This window comes from Parambassis ranga, chromosome 6, assembly GCF_900634625.1.
Source record: "Parambassis ranga chromosome 6, fParRan2.1, whole genome shotgun sequence".
Classification (NCBI taxonomy): Eukaryota; Metazoa; Chordata; class Actinopteri; family Ambassidae; genus Parambassis; species Parambassis ranga.
The window spans coordinates 4,511,063-4,523,521 of NC_041027.1; the positions used below are offsets into that span (position 1 = coordinate 4,511,063).

The window sequence follows — 12,459 nt, forward strand, 5'->3', positions numbered from 1 at the left end:
CTTTGGTTTATTAAAATGTCCTGCTGGGAGGACACTAAGGGAGGTTAATATAACTACTATGTCAGCATGAACTAGTAGTCCTGTTATTAAGGCGTATATCTGTGATGCTAATGCATAGATGTTCAGAGAATTAAAGGTGTGCTGTATAAATTGCATCAGTGAAATCCCCATGGGTTTTATTCAAGAGTCCACTGTATATAGAAGCTGACAAATCCATATTGCAGTAAAGAAGGCTGGTAGTTGATAAATTAAAATCAAATAAAAATATTACACAGTAAAAAGCAACTTGGTTCATTCAGTCCAAAATCCTCTGAAAATGTGACCATATAGACTGTAACCATCCTGCTTTGTAGTCACTTACCATTTTTAAAGCCACATGGTTGCAAATAATATTTCCTTAAACTGATAAAGTGCACTTTCCTTATTATACAAAGCCATGATTATTAACATGCCATAAGTGTTTTTTTTTCCCAGTGTCCAAGGACTGTGATGATACATACATTCTTATAATTTCACATTTTATAAAGACTTTCAAAGCTTCATGAAATTATAAACAGTCTCTTTCAAAGACTCCATCCTCTTGCACAGCAGTTCATCCAGTGTAAATACAGAAATTAATCCACATAGTGCACCTCTGCCTGGAGTTCTTTGGTGATATAACCAAGAAGGGCTGCTGTCAGTTGTTGTTTCAGGGTGGCATTGCCCATCACTAGAGCTGTTAGCTGAGCCAAGTCTGTCCATTGAATGTCCCCCAAGATGGCCATGAGATTGCCATAAAGCATTTGCTGCTGTTCAGGGCTGAGCTCCATTATGATCTGAGGCAGTGGTTTGAACTGTCCACTTGTCAACCAGCAGCCCAGAAGCCCTCCAACAGCACCACCTGCAAGGGGAAATTGTTTTTAAAACTTGTTAAATGAAACAATACTGGTCATTCCAGAATAACCAAAGAACAAATTAATTCCTGTGACAGTTGATCTCAAAAACACTTTGGTAAGAATTAGAGAAATTCTTGCAGGTTTCCACTCACCCACTGCAATACCAAGAGGACCCCCGACCAAGCCTCCAGCAAAGGCCAGTCCTCCAGCTGCCGCTGCTCCCTTCCCTGAGCCTTTCACTGTAGTCTGGATTTGCTGATTGGCAGCTTCATGACATCATCCATTCGATGACCCATACTGTGAATCACATTTATTATTTTAGACAGCAACTCTTCGTCCTGACATCACTGAGCAGTTTTATTTTTTATTTTATTGCATCAAGATCACGTCATGCACGCAATGAAATAATATGAAAAATAAGTATTTATCCCGTCTGTCGTTTGTGGAATATCGTGACATATAATTTCATAGAGCACTAATAATAGCTTCATAAGGCATAGAGACTTATGTTATAGCCTAACGTCAGCTATCGTCCGTTTAATAAAAATATTTCTCTACACAAGACAAAATCTGCTGCGATATTTACATACCTTCCTGAATGATCAATTCCTCAGCATTTACTGAACGTATAATTATAGTGTTATAACAAACTAGACTCTGTTTAGTCGCTCCTCATGATTCTGAGCTGCTCTATGACTTTAGCCGCAATGCTTGATGGGAACAAGAAAGATGCTGCGTTCAGGGGGACTCGACCAGTCGCGAATCGTCTGCTTTTGGTCAGAAAACAATGTGGGTTACGTCCTTGTTGCATTCATGCAACATGGACATAAGTGTAACAGCATCATCATCATCATTAACGTTATATTTTGTAAATTATGGCACACACCAAAGTCTTCACGCATATATTTTACAGATACGTGTAAAGGATTTTTTACCTTTTCATTGTGATTTTATTTCTGTGGCTAAAAAGCAGAATTAATTAAGAAGTATTGACTTATTTCTCCTTAAAATGTTAAATTACTTCAATGAAAACCTGAATAGGAACAACAATGAGTGGATATATTGTATTTAAACATGAAATGATGTGTCTGTAACAGTGTGTGTGTGTCTAAGAGTTCTGTGCATTTCTGTCATGTTTCAAGTGTTTGTTGCACATTAGTAACTGTTTGGTGTAACAAGTGATTCATTAAAGCCACTTCTACACAAAAACGGGCCCAGGGATAAATATTGATTAGTTTTTAGATCATATTGATTTGTGAATTAGTGAAAACAGCAACGACGTACAGCAGCAACGTAGGAGAGTCATTTCCGTTGTCTCTGGCTGGAGGGAGGCTGCGATTTTGACAGTGTGAAAGCAGAGCTGGTCTGAGGCGAGGTGAGGCAAACCGCTCTGGATGAGTGGGGGCGCCCAGAACTACCCTGAAAAAAGATGCAGCAGTTACCAAATTTTCTACAAGCAGGATGGACTGGAAGCAAGAAAGAGTTGCAAGAAACCCGCCCAGCCATCAGCAGAAATTGTTATAATAAGAAACATAAAATATAAACTCTTGTTTCACTGGTTTCTTCTTTGTGGATGTAGACATAAGTATGTGACATGTAGCTGCTTCTATAGAGGAAACAATGGATGATGATGCACAAGAACCAAGAACACATGAAAGCTGCTGCAATGTGAGAACAGACAGAGAGTTTAGAGAGCTGCTCTGTTTGTGCACTCCAGAAGAAACAATGATTTTCTGCGGTTCAATGAACTTTTACTACAATAATGTTGCTGTTGTTAGCAAATACATGAGTTTAATGGGTGAGGTGGGAGGGAGGCATAAAGAGGAAAGGCTTTACTATAAGGTTTGGATCAATCACTGTAAGTTTAATGGAACTTATTGAAGTCTTAACTCATAATGAAAGAAATGAGAAAATAGCAGGTGAAAGTGTCAAAGGAACAAAACCTGGACAAAGTGCATGCTGAAGACACTGGAGACACAGGACAAGACAGGACAAACTGACAAAGGGGAGCACAAGACTTAAATACACAAAGGTCAACACACAGGTGAGAAGAATCATTGCAGGATGTAAAGGAAAACCAAGCTGGGAATCATGACATTAATTAAAATGCAAACATGCTGCCAAAATGTTTGGTTTAATAGATGAAATCAAAAATAAAACACACTGCCCCACACACTTACACATTTCCTGCCTTAACAAGGCAACACCAAGTGGAAGGTGATGATGATCAGTTACACATAATTAAATCCGTTGTTGATGTGTTTTTACAAATCCGTGTTTCATTTGTGCTATTTGTTGACAAACTGATACTTGTCATATTTCCGACAATAATTAAAAGCAACATAAACAGCCAATGGGCGCCCAACACTGAAAGGGGCTGGAACCATCATGGAAGGATTATATATAAACTTGTTCAGTACAGCCGCTCTATTAGATCTCATGCATTTTTACTGTTACTAGTATCTAGGCTAACAAATATATGTTTAAATAGTAACTGTAATCCACACGGAGGTTAATGCGGGAAGCTTTAAATCCATTATACTTATGTAGCTTACAGTGTTTTACACTTATGTCATATGCTGGTCATTGATAGAGTGACTGCATTGATAGTGCTGTTGCTCTCTAGAGGACTACAGTATGTCGACTGTTTACATCTGTGCAGACGGACGTCCACGTTTACCCAGAGTACACCGGGAGACACAGAAGAGCAGAGGTGTCAAGGTCCCATTTCTAATTTAAACGACGGAAATTCTTATCTTTCGTTTTCAAAATAAAATAACACTATAAAATGAATTCTGAAGAGGCGGATCGTTTATTGATTTATTACTTTTGGGGGAGTTGTGTAGGTCTATTTAATCTGTGGTTATTTAATTCTGTTAACCAACCATTTGAACTTGCTTTTATTCAGCAATAGTTATCTTTTTTTGTTTGTGGTAAAAAATAAAGTGCTTTTATTTTGAAAATACGGGCCGGATATCCCCCTGCTCTTCCTGTTACCTTGACAATCGGAATGTGGTGCATGGCGCAGCGAGAGTGACGAGGACTATTTTGTTAATCTTTGGATATTGCAACCGTGGATTTTTTTGGAAAATCATGCAGAAATTTTGAAATGAGAGTGTGAAATGATATCACTTCCGAAAGTGTGGATAACTATCACTGCCCCATTGATGAATACGAGCAGAACGGGTCTAAGGAATTGCTGCTGCTGCATTCATAAACATTTCTTTAGGACTCACAACAACCCCTGAGCTGTGTTTTGGGGTCACTAAACACCACAAATCCTTATTGTGCACGTGGGTGGACAATGGCTGAGAAAGGTAAAATGAATATAGAGCCGCACGGCGGAGTTGCCTGGCTCCGAGAGGAACACGAAAAGGTAATCTTAGCTCTGCTGACACACTAAACATTTTGTTGGCTAGTATTTATGTGCAACATTAGCCAAACCACTGTAAGCTACTGGCCACGCGATGTTAAGCGCAGTGTTTGAACCACGAGTGGGACTTTTCTTTTTTTTTTCTTTTTTTTTTTTTACATAAAACAAGCAATAAACATCTGTAAATCTAGTGTATGCACGATGAAGGTTTGTAGCATTTTGAGTTTTCCAGAAACTTCCTTCCTCGCAGCCACTTACCCCCTGCATGTTCAAGTAGTTGAAAGGTTTAAGGAAGGTGGTTAGTTTCGTTTCTTTGCACTGTTGTGCTGCCATCTAAAGTTTCACTTGATACTCTTAAGGGAAAAGACACATATGATGACACTCCATTATTAAGTGGTATGCTAGGTAATGGTAAACGGAAATGCTAGTAAATCTTGCACGTTTACGCCCCCCTTGTATTTGAGTGTCCAACCCCCGGAAGTCCCACAATATACACATTTAACAAAAATACGGTCTGTATTGCAAATTTATACATTTTCATATACATTTTCAATGACGAACAACACTCTAAGAAGTTCTTACAATCATTATTTTCACTGTTTACACTCGTGTAGTCACAGGGAATTGTTATTTGTGCAGCTGTCCAACCGAATTGCGTGTTGTTTTTAAAGCTGTTTGTCTTCCTCTGCCTCTTCCTGAGGTGCAGCTGTGCTGAGTGTGTAACTATGACAAAATGTTTATCATTTATTTTATAATATTTGCAAGGCCAACCAAAAGACTGTTGATTTTTTTTTTCTCCATAACTTTTTGTGGTTGTATAGATTTTCTCTGTGATTCACTCTGAGATTATTTGTCCTACAACAGGTGGTGAAAAACTGTGAAAGTCAGATTGAACACTGGTAAGCATTAAAAGTTCAAGGTGTTTTTTTAAAAAAAATATGCAACACACTGACAGTGTTTATGTTAAATTGAACAACTAAGAATAGGTACTCGTCAATGTTATACTATGATGCATGTCCCTTGAAAATATATTTTTAAAAATGTGGTATGTCATTCCAAGCATCCTATCTTCACTGTTTAAAGCACAAGTTGCAACGCATAAAAACTAAGCAGACAGGAAGTGTCATGCAGTTTTCAATAAGCTCACATTACTGGTACATGTTATTAAGTTAGTATACAGTAAATTCTATCTGCATCAGCTCCACAAATCAAGAATACTCTACATTTATTTATGTGATAAGGCTTGAATCCAGCCTCTGCACAGCCACCATGATTCAGATACTCTGATTGGCCAGTGGACTGCTGACTGAGCTGACAGCTTTTTGAGGACATTCCACTCCATTTAAAAATAACATCTGATCAGGTTAAGTACACCAATAATACATCATGACCTCCCATTGTAGGAAAACTATTCCTTTTCTGCCATGACACATCAAACTTTGAATGATTAAGATGCTAGTCTTAACAAAAGTGTTACAAGCAAAGATCAGAACGCCTTCTTAAATGGAAGACTAAATCTGTCAGTGACTGGATGCTGTTATAGGACTGCACTGATGCTACATCACAGTTGTTTACCAGCACAGACAACAAATTTTCCACAGGTGCAGAACTGCCACCAGATTTAACTGTTATTTGTGTTCTGATTCACCATTTATCACAAATTACAAACATATTTTGTTTTCAGTGGGAGAGACAAAGACACAAGTGGTGGAAATGTGGATGCCATTAAGGGAATTGAGACGAACCTTGTGTACAGACACTTAGCGATGGCAGAGCTGTGATCAGGCAGATTAAGTGGAAACACCTGTGTGAGCAGACCATGAGAGTGTAGGAGCCGTACAAAGTGTAACTTTGTTATTCTAAGTGCATTGCTATTGATTGCAAGCAGTCAGACAACCATCGGTTGTAGTATTGATAATAGTTGGGAGTAGTTGCGTTATGTTGCGAGTTACAGTTTTGTTTAGATTTTGTGGAAGTAAAGGCAATTATAGGGAAATAAAACACTTCTTTTTTTATCCATGTATGAAGAACTAAAATCTCAGTATTGAATGAAGCTGTTTTTTTATTATTTCACTGATATTCTTGATAAGAACTACACAGCTATGTTAGGGCCACACAGGTGATTTCACTCACTGGTAATTAGAGTTTTTACAACGGTGCGTTCAGTTTCAGTTGGGAAATCCCCTTAACAGATTTGAACTCAAATGAAAACAGAATTGAAATCGAAGCTGTGACTTCAAACCAACTCAGATCTCATGGCCTTTTCATAATAGTGATAAAGTATCACTAAAATACTGTTTATTAGCACTAATGTCTATTTATGTCTCAATAATTTAGACATACGCAGTGCTGTCCATATACAATGCTGTCAGTAATCACTTACTGTGAAGACAGAAATATGACTTCACAGATCAGGTGTGCTCCGACTTCTAATAAAACTTGAATACATCATCCATGTTTAGATGATTTGCAGAGACTGTGATTGACATCTTCACTTCTGTTTTGTTGGACCTTTAGGGCAGTACAAATGTATTTTTTTAATGGTACATTAATTTAGTTGCTTTAAGTCTTTTCTAATGTAGCTCTGCCTGCCAAAAGCTTAATTAGGCAGAAAAACTGGCAACATTAATGTGGTTGTAGAAAGATGTCAAAACAAGAAAATGAACCAGTAGTCAAAAGGAGCTGCAGAACTTGTACAAGTGAAAATCACATATTTGTCATGACACAAGGAAGGACATTCTCTCTCTTTGATGCACATAAAACAAGCTCACAAACCTTACTTCACACACAACATCCATCACACAACTTCCGTAAAAGTATTGCTCTCCCAGACTGCTTTATAATAGCTCTTTTTGGTCATTAAGTGGTCTCTTTCAAAAGCTTGAGTGCAGAATTTCTGGTGAAAGGCTGGAGTACACTTCCAACAGATGACTAGACTAACCAGTAAGAGATTTATTACTCAGCATTAAGGGATTTTGGAGAAACTGTGCTTTCATCTGGCCATGTAATACTTTTTTTGGAAAAGGCAGCGAAAATCAAACCGGCCTAAGTATTTATATTATGGACAAAGCTGACATAAAGCTTTGCTTTGCAAAAAAAAACAGAGAGCAGGAAATAAAGCCTCTAATTTCAGAGTAAACATTCCTCACACACATTTCTATTTAGCTACCCGTTGTCATTATAAGTGCCTGGCAACAAATACATACAGGTGACATACCGAGGCCTCCTTCTTCCCTCAGAGAGAGACAGGCAGCTCCATAGTTATTGTTTATATCATATTATTCCATGGTTTTTGAGGTGACCTGTAGAAAAAAACATATATTTGAATAGTTGTATTTTTTGCAGGAATAAGGTGTCAGGTGACTATGAAGCCCTGACTGACCGCCTCGAAACTCTACCAGACCAACTGTCCTATGACATCATGGTGAGTGCTAACCTAGTTTAAAAACACACAATAAAGGACACATTCTTTACTTCCCAGAAGCTGACCATAAATATATATATGTATTTTTACACCATTCACTGAAAGTTTTATTTCTTCTTTTTGTCCTACTTTCACGTCCACATTCCACCACCTGCTCCATTTGACCCGTTTCTCTCTTGTGTGCTCTTTTTCCGTCCACCGTGCTATGAACAGGTGCCATTTGGCCCATTGGCCTTCATCCCTGGGAAGTTGGTGCACACCAACGAGGTCACAGTGCTGCTGGGTGACAACTGGTTCGCTAAGTGCTCTGCCAAACAAGCTCAAAAAATCGTCAGTCACAGGATGAAATGTGAGTGTTTTGGAGACGATTGTTTCCCATCCTCGCTGAACAGGCAGCATTGTGGGATGTAATCACTCAATGCTGCGGTTCATCCAGCAGAGGGTGGTGGTGCATCATGTGTCATGATATCTTGTCTGAATACTGAAGTGATAAACTTAATTTACACTGTGCCAGGATTCACCACAGGAGGTTTGGCCAAACCTTCTATGTTGATCAAAGACGCTGAAACAATAAGAGCGTTTGTAATAACAGTTTTTTGGTTTATTTCACATGTGGTTAAAGGCTTGCAAGCTGCAAGGCATATTTGCAGCACATACTGACTGTGCTGCTTTTGCACTGACACATTGCACATACCAGCTGCCATGGGTGTCAATCTCATGATAACTATTCATACCTGCTCTTCTCCTGTGGTCAAATCAAGCCCTGTCAGTGTAACAGTTTTGTTCAGTCTAACATGAGTTGCCCTGAGTGTTAACCCTGCTGCTCATTCTAGGTCTGAAAATCTCATATCAAGTCAAATGGGCCCAAGTAACGATCTCTGATGTGAACATTATTAGAATGTTTAGTGAAGCAGAAATGTGCTGCCACAGCCCATCTACAGCCCCCCTCCCCCGTCTCCTGACCCTGCCCACCCTGCTATTACAGAGCTAAGTGCTGTAATACAAACATAGCTAGCTGAAATGTGTCAGACAGCGGCTGAGTTGTCAGGCCGTCTGTGTTTGACCTTTCCTCACTTCCAGTTGATGCACTGACTGGAGGGGCTCCCGATCGCCATGGAAACAAGGGCCCTCTGCTGCTATTAGTGAAAGGGCTTAATTGTTGTGAAGATTTAATGATCCGGAGTAGTATTCAGGGCAGAAGATATTATGAACTGTTTGTGTCATCATTTTTCTTTTTTTTCTCTTGCAGACTTGTTTAGGATTTTAACTCTTTAGCAGCTGGTTGTCATTGTCATGTTTAATGTTTCATTGAAATCTCTTTCTGCCTGCAGCCAGTTTTTACACATTTGGTTTTGTCAGTCTTTTGATGATTGTACATCTGTTTTCTACAGATGTGAAGAATGAATTAGATGCCCTATCTGAGACGATGAAAAACTTTGAAGCCAGAGTTGGGTTTGCAAAGGATTTGGAAAGCATCTCATCTGTATGTTGCATTGCTACACATGAGATATTTTGCAATACATAAATGGGGACAAATGCATTGACTTTTGCTTTCCTGTTCTTTAGACTAAAGGGGACTTTGTTGACATTAAAGAAGATGTCGGAAACAACGAATCTGCTGTCACCAAAGGTATCTTTGTCAGCTTTTTTTCTGACCTCATTTCACTTGCAAAGCCCTTTGACCCATTGCTTAATTCTTCACTGTAATCAGATTGATATTTAGCCATAAAGACATTCTTTTCTACCAGGAAAGCAAAGAATAGCTCACAAACCAAAGCCCAAGCCTGACGTGGTGTTAGACCTAAAAAAGGACGAGGAGAATGAAGGAGAGAGCAGAGATGGAGAGAGTAGGAAAGGCATCATGTCTCAGGAGGAGTTGTGGGCTAGACTGGATGAACTGGAGAAACTGGAGGAGCTACAAGATGAGCTGGACAGGTACATAAACACACTCAGGCTATTTTCTAATCAGTCTCATAAAAAGCACATTTTTCTAAGACAAATTAAAATGTTTTTTCTACAGACTATCGGATAATGCAGATATTAATGGCGAGGACACATCATCCTCTTCTTCAGAGGAGGAGAAGGAGGCAGTTGCTGCACCTCAAGTAAATGGTTTGAGTTTGAAGCCAAGCTGGACATCTGGGCCTCACATTAAAACACCACTCAGCTCAGTCAGAAAGGAGGAAGAGGACTGTGAAGAGGAGGACGGCGACTGTTTGCCTACCATCTTCTTCTCTCACACGGTTGAACCTAAAAAGGTAAGAATACTCTGTTTCCTGTCCTACTCTTATAAATTCTGCAGTGCTTTTTTTCATCCTTTTTGTCTTTTTCTCTTAGGTGAGGATAAATACAGGCAAAAACACAATGTTGAAGTTCAGTGAAAGGAAAGAGCAGAAAGAACATTCAAAGAGGAAAAAGAAGAATGGCCACAATAATGGACACTCCCATCATGAACTTCACAAGATCACAACACCAGCAGATGTCTACAGGTAACAACAGCACAGTCAACCTGATGTATTGCATCTGACACTTAGACTTGACAGTTTTCCAAAAAACAGAGTGTTCCTATTTGATGAATTGTCTGTTGTGTCAGGTTGTTTGTGGATGTGAAGAATGGAGAGCCCATTCCCAGAAAGTCCATCCTGAAGTCTCGGAGTCGAGAGAACAGCGTGTGCAGTGACACAAGTGAGAGCAGCGCAGCGGACTTTGAGGAACGCAGAATGATTGGACGCGGTTTCAGCTACGACGAGGCAACGCACAGTGACACCAGTGATGGCATTACGGAGGAAGACAGCCCCACAGCGCTGCCGCTGCAACCAGCAAGCCGGTTTGAGGTAAGGGACAACATTTTACTATGTTAAAAAGATTCAAACCTTCAAACATGATCAAAAACTGTCTACACAACGTGAAGACTAACGGCCATGCTGTTATTTAAACACATTGTGAGGCATTGTATTACTCAGATATCTACTAAGAGCATAAAGCTCTGTGAGATCGAAAGTAATGATTTAACTCACCAGGTAGTGTTCACTGTTAACCACACGTGTCTCTTGCTGCACCTCTTAAGACATCCACTCACAGGACAACCAGCTTTTGATCAGAGCCTGAAGCCTGAACCCCACAGCAAAGGAACTTTGTATAGTGGTATACAGAACCAGCTGGTTGCAGGATAAACATTCGTAGCATTCATACCAGGATTTTTACAGAAACAAAAGTGTCTCAGCTCTAGAGAAGCTTTTTTATTCTACCTTCTACCTACCAATTTCTAATGTGCAAGGTCTTTACACAACTAGTGGTAATGTTTTCTAATAATATCTACCGGTAATCTTGTGTTCTTTAGCAACTTAGGTAGCTACATCTCTATAAAAGTGAAAGTGATTATTCACGTCATTAACTACTGTTACTTGTCCTCTTCTCAGGCTTTTTCAGGTACAGTGGTAGAAAAGGATCCAATGCCTTCAGCTGTCCCCCATCTGACCATCACCCCACCGGCTCTACCAACCATACTGGAGAGGAAACAGGAGGAGGTGGCACCTGATATGGCCCCACCCCAGCAGGCCCCAAAAAGGGTGTCAAAATTTAAAGCTGCTAGATTGCAGCAGAAGTGACTTTTACTGGACAAATAACCTGTTTTCACTATAACAGGCTTTTTGTTTGTTTTCTAGAACCTATCAACTGAACACAAAACAAACCATCCTCTTCTTCTTTCACTCACCTGTCATCCACTTACCCTTGTAATCATCCAGGGACTCTCTCATTAGAAAAAAAACAGTAGCAATGCTAACAAATGAGCCTTGTATGTGTGTGTGTGTGTGCTTTTTAACAAGCTGCAGACACTGTTTAATGCTGTCTCTTCTGCTTCTCATACCACACTTCTTCTGTTGTAACGTTACGTGCCAGGTTAGGTGAGACCATACGCTTTGCCACACAGAATGAGTTGCCTTGTCTTGATTTGTTTCCTTTTCAAATATTGATCATTATACAGAATCAGGTGGCAGTAGCTTTTGTTTTACCTTCTTTCCACCTGCCTATTGAATGTATGTATTCCTTTGTGACAAGCTTTATGTAAAGACAACAATTAATATTGATGGAAACAAAAAGGAAAATAAAAGATTTTGACTACAAGTACCCTGAAAGCGAAGTTTTATCTTCTGCAGGAGACATAGGATCATTTATGATATGCTTTTTTAAAAACAATTATAAATCTCTCCAGTAACAAAGGTTTTCTCCAACAAACTGCATTGTGAAAATGGGTAGTAAAATATTTTTGGTGCTCATACTTTGTGTAGTTTTACTCTTTGCACAGCTATTACCAAGCACTAACTGAGCTAATATGAGCTTTTATGAGTTATCGTTGCTTTTAGTGAATTTCCTGTTGTGCATTAAAATGTGAGGAGCTAAATAAAGCACAGACCCAAATAGCACCCAAACTTTCTAAAGAAGCAATAACATTTCATAAAGGTTAGAACTCAAAATGCCTTCTTCAGTTAGTGCAAACGTAGTCAGACTGCAGCTGTAATGGAAGTGAAGGAGCCAAACAAATCAGGGGGTGATACAACTATTTCACTGCAGCAAAAAGACTGGAGGAAAGTCTTATTTAGAGAGCAAAAGCTGTAGCTCATGGTTGCATTTAATAAGCTTAGGAACAGTGTATGATATGAAACTGTTGCATGACTTGGTATAATGGAAAATTCCTGTTACTGATTGAGTTGAAAAATGTACACATGTGGGATTCATTTTTGGAAGAAGTTAAAAAAAAATAGCGGCAACTGTTTTTGTTTATAACT

General features: G+C 39.2%; 2 protein-coding genes across 2 annotated transcripts; one reads left to right on the top strand and one right to left on the bottom strand.

Moving 5' to 3' along the window:
• Positions 1–237: 237 nt before the first annotated feature.
• On the bottom strand, positions 238–4,659 carry LOC114437237 (protein C19orf12 homolog). Its single transcript, XM_028407801.1, is given in 5 exon segments — positions 238–880; positions 1,028–1,141; positions 1,144–1,172; positions 2,160–2,294; positions 4,507–4,659. Coding segments are annotated over 3 exon segments (408 nt in total). The 5' UTR covers position 1,172; positions 2,160–2,294; positions 4,507–4,659; the 3' UTR covers positions 238–614.
• Positions 3,864–11,797, top strand: uri1 (URI1 prefoldin like chaperone). Its single transcript, XM_028407799.1, has 11 exons — positions 3,864–4,251; positions 5,113–5,147; positions 7,594–7,672; positions 7,886–8,021; positions 9,064–9,155; positions 9,239–9,302; positions 9,421–9,607; positions 9,693–9,930; positions 10,010–10,161; positions 10,266–10,506; positions 11,092–11,797. Exons 1-11 carry the CDS (start codon positions 4,180–4,182, stop codon positions 11,278–11,280), a joined length of 1,485 nt encoding a protein of 494 aa, XP_028263600.1. The 5' UTR covers positions 3,864–4,179; the 3' UTR covers positions 11,281–11,797.
• The last annotated feature ends 662 nt before the right edge of the window (positions 11,798–12,459 follow it).